This window comes from Parus major, chromosome 23 (assembly GCF_001522545.3).
Source record: "Parus major isolate Abel chromosome 23, Parus_major1.1, whole genome shotgun sequence".
NCBI lineage: Eukaryota > Metazoa > Chordata > Aves > Passeriformes > Paridae > Parus > Parus major.
The window spans coordinates 1,355,511-1,357,325 of record NC_031791.1 but is presented as its reverse complement, the minus strand read 5'-3'; the positions used below and the strand labels follow the sequence as shown (position 1 = coordinate 1,357,325).

At 54.5% G+C, this 1,815-nt stretch overlaps 1 protein-coding gene across 2 annotated transcripts in view; it reads right to left on the bottom strand.

Annotated features, from left to right (window-relative positions):
- Window positions 1-54: 54 nt before the first annotated feature.
- HMGCL (3-hydroxy-3-methylglutaryl-CoA lyase) overlaps window positions 55-1,815 on the bottom strand; it is a 4,771-nt gene continuing 3,010 nt past the window's right edge. For both annotated transcript variants that reach the window (XM_015649366.3, XM_015649367.3), the window contains exons 7-9: window positions 1,577-1,765; window positions 1,195-1,320; window positions 55-915 (exon numbers count right to left, since the gene is read on the bottom strand). In XM_015649366.3, coding sequence (XP_015504852.1) covers window positions 814-915; window positions 1,195-1,320; window positions 1,577-1,765 — 417 coding nt within the window. In that variant the 3' untranslated portion in view covers window positions 55-813. The remainder of the gene's footprint in view (window positions 916-1,194; window positions 1,321-1,576; window positions 1,766-1,815) is intronic.

The window sequence follows — 1,815 nt, the reverse complement described above, 5'->3', positions numbered from 1 at the left end:
GAATTACTGCCCCAAACCCTGATTTATTGCCCCAAATCATTGCCCAATTCCACCTCATTTCTGTGGCATTTATTAGCAGTTAGAGTTTATTGAAGTTATGTGGAAAGGAGGCACGTGCAGCCTCGACCCTGCCCCTGAAAGGACAAAGTCCCTACGCTCCTCTCCAGTCTCACAAATAAAGAGTTGAATAAATTATTGTAAATAGAAGAGCTGGGGGTGGTTCCCAAGCACCGTGAGGAGCAGGAGGGTTTCACACTCTGCTCTCTGGGGGTGGAAGGAATTCATCACCCCATGATGATGCAGTTTCCATCCAGAAGAGGCACTTGGAACCACAGCAGCAGCAAAAGCTCCTGAGCTGGTGCAGCTGAATCAAATTTTTAATAGTTGAGACTATTAAATAATGTGTTTATTACTCCTGGAGTATCTTACAACAGATACACAGAGCAGTAGCACAGTCCCTTTGGGCTCAGCCTTTGGAGGGCTGTGCTGGCAGGGAAGGGAGGAAGGGCCAAGCCTGGCCTGGAGCAGAGCTGGAACTGCAGAAGCCGTGGGTTGTCCTTGGCTCTGCAGGGTTTGGGGCTGCTCTGCTCAGAGCTTTCCTCAGCCCCTCCACATCCTCCCTTCTCTAAGGCACATGGGGACATCCTTGAGGTCCAATATAATACAGTGGAATAAAATATTCTCTCATTTCTTCCTAATTCTGGTGGATTTTGAGCTGCCTCTCAAATGCTGAGCTCAGGAGATCAGAGAGGAATCCCAGATAGTGCTGGAGCCTCGGTTTCTTCTTGATCCAAGGAGAAATTCCACTCAGTGTCACAGTCTGCAGGAGGCCTGAGACACCTTGGAATTGGTTTTTCTGTTCAGGGCATTGCAGATGAAGGTGCCTGTGTCCATCAGCTTCTGGAGATCCACTCCCTGCATGGGAAAGGCACAGGACACACCTTGAGGGACATCTCCCACCATCCCAAGCTCTCCAAGCCCTGTCCTGGACACTTCCAGGGATCCAGGGGCAGCCACAGCTGCTCTGGGCACCCTGTGCCAGGGTCTCCCCACCCTCCCAAGGAATATTTTTCTTTAATATCCCATCCCACCCTTCCCTCTGGCAAGGAGCAGCCACTCCAGGCCCTTGTGAAGTGTCACCCCAGGCCCAGTGAGCTCCCCCAGCTGCTCCCACCATGCTCAGGTGCCACTCACCGTGTGGATGCCCAGCCCGTTGAGCATGTACACCAAGTCCTCTGTGGCCACGTTCCCAGAGGCTCCCTGGGCATAGGGACACCCCCCAAGTCCAGCCACGGAAGCGTCCACCACGCTCACCCCCATCTGCAAACAAACCCAGAGTCAGGGGCTGCTCTGGGGGCACAGAATCTGCAATTCCCAAGCAAGCACCAAAAAATCCCAAGGAAAACTGCTTCATTTGTGTGGCTGCCTCATCCCTGGAAGTGTCCCAGGCCAGCTTGGATGGCACTTGGAGCAGCCTGGGACAGTGGGAGACAGGCAGGAGGTGGAACAAGATGGGCTTTAAGGCCCTTCCAACCCAACCATGCCACGAGTCAGTGATCCAGAGCAGGAATCCTACCTGGAGAGCCACCAGGATGTTGGCCAGAGCCTGGCCATAGGTGTCGTGGCAGTGGACAGCCAGAGCCCCCACGGGCACCTCCTTCATCACCACTGTCAGCATCTCCTTCATGCTGCCCGGGGTGCCCACGCCGATGGTGTCCCCCAGGGAGATCTCGTAGCACCCCATGGAGTACATCTTCTTGGAGACCTGTGCCACAGCCAGCACGGGCACTGAGAGGTCAGCCTTCCCTCCCCACA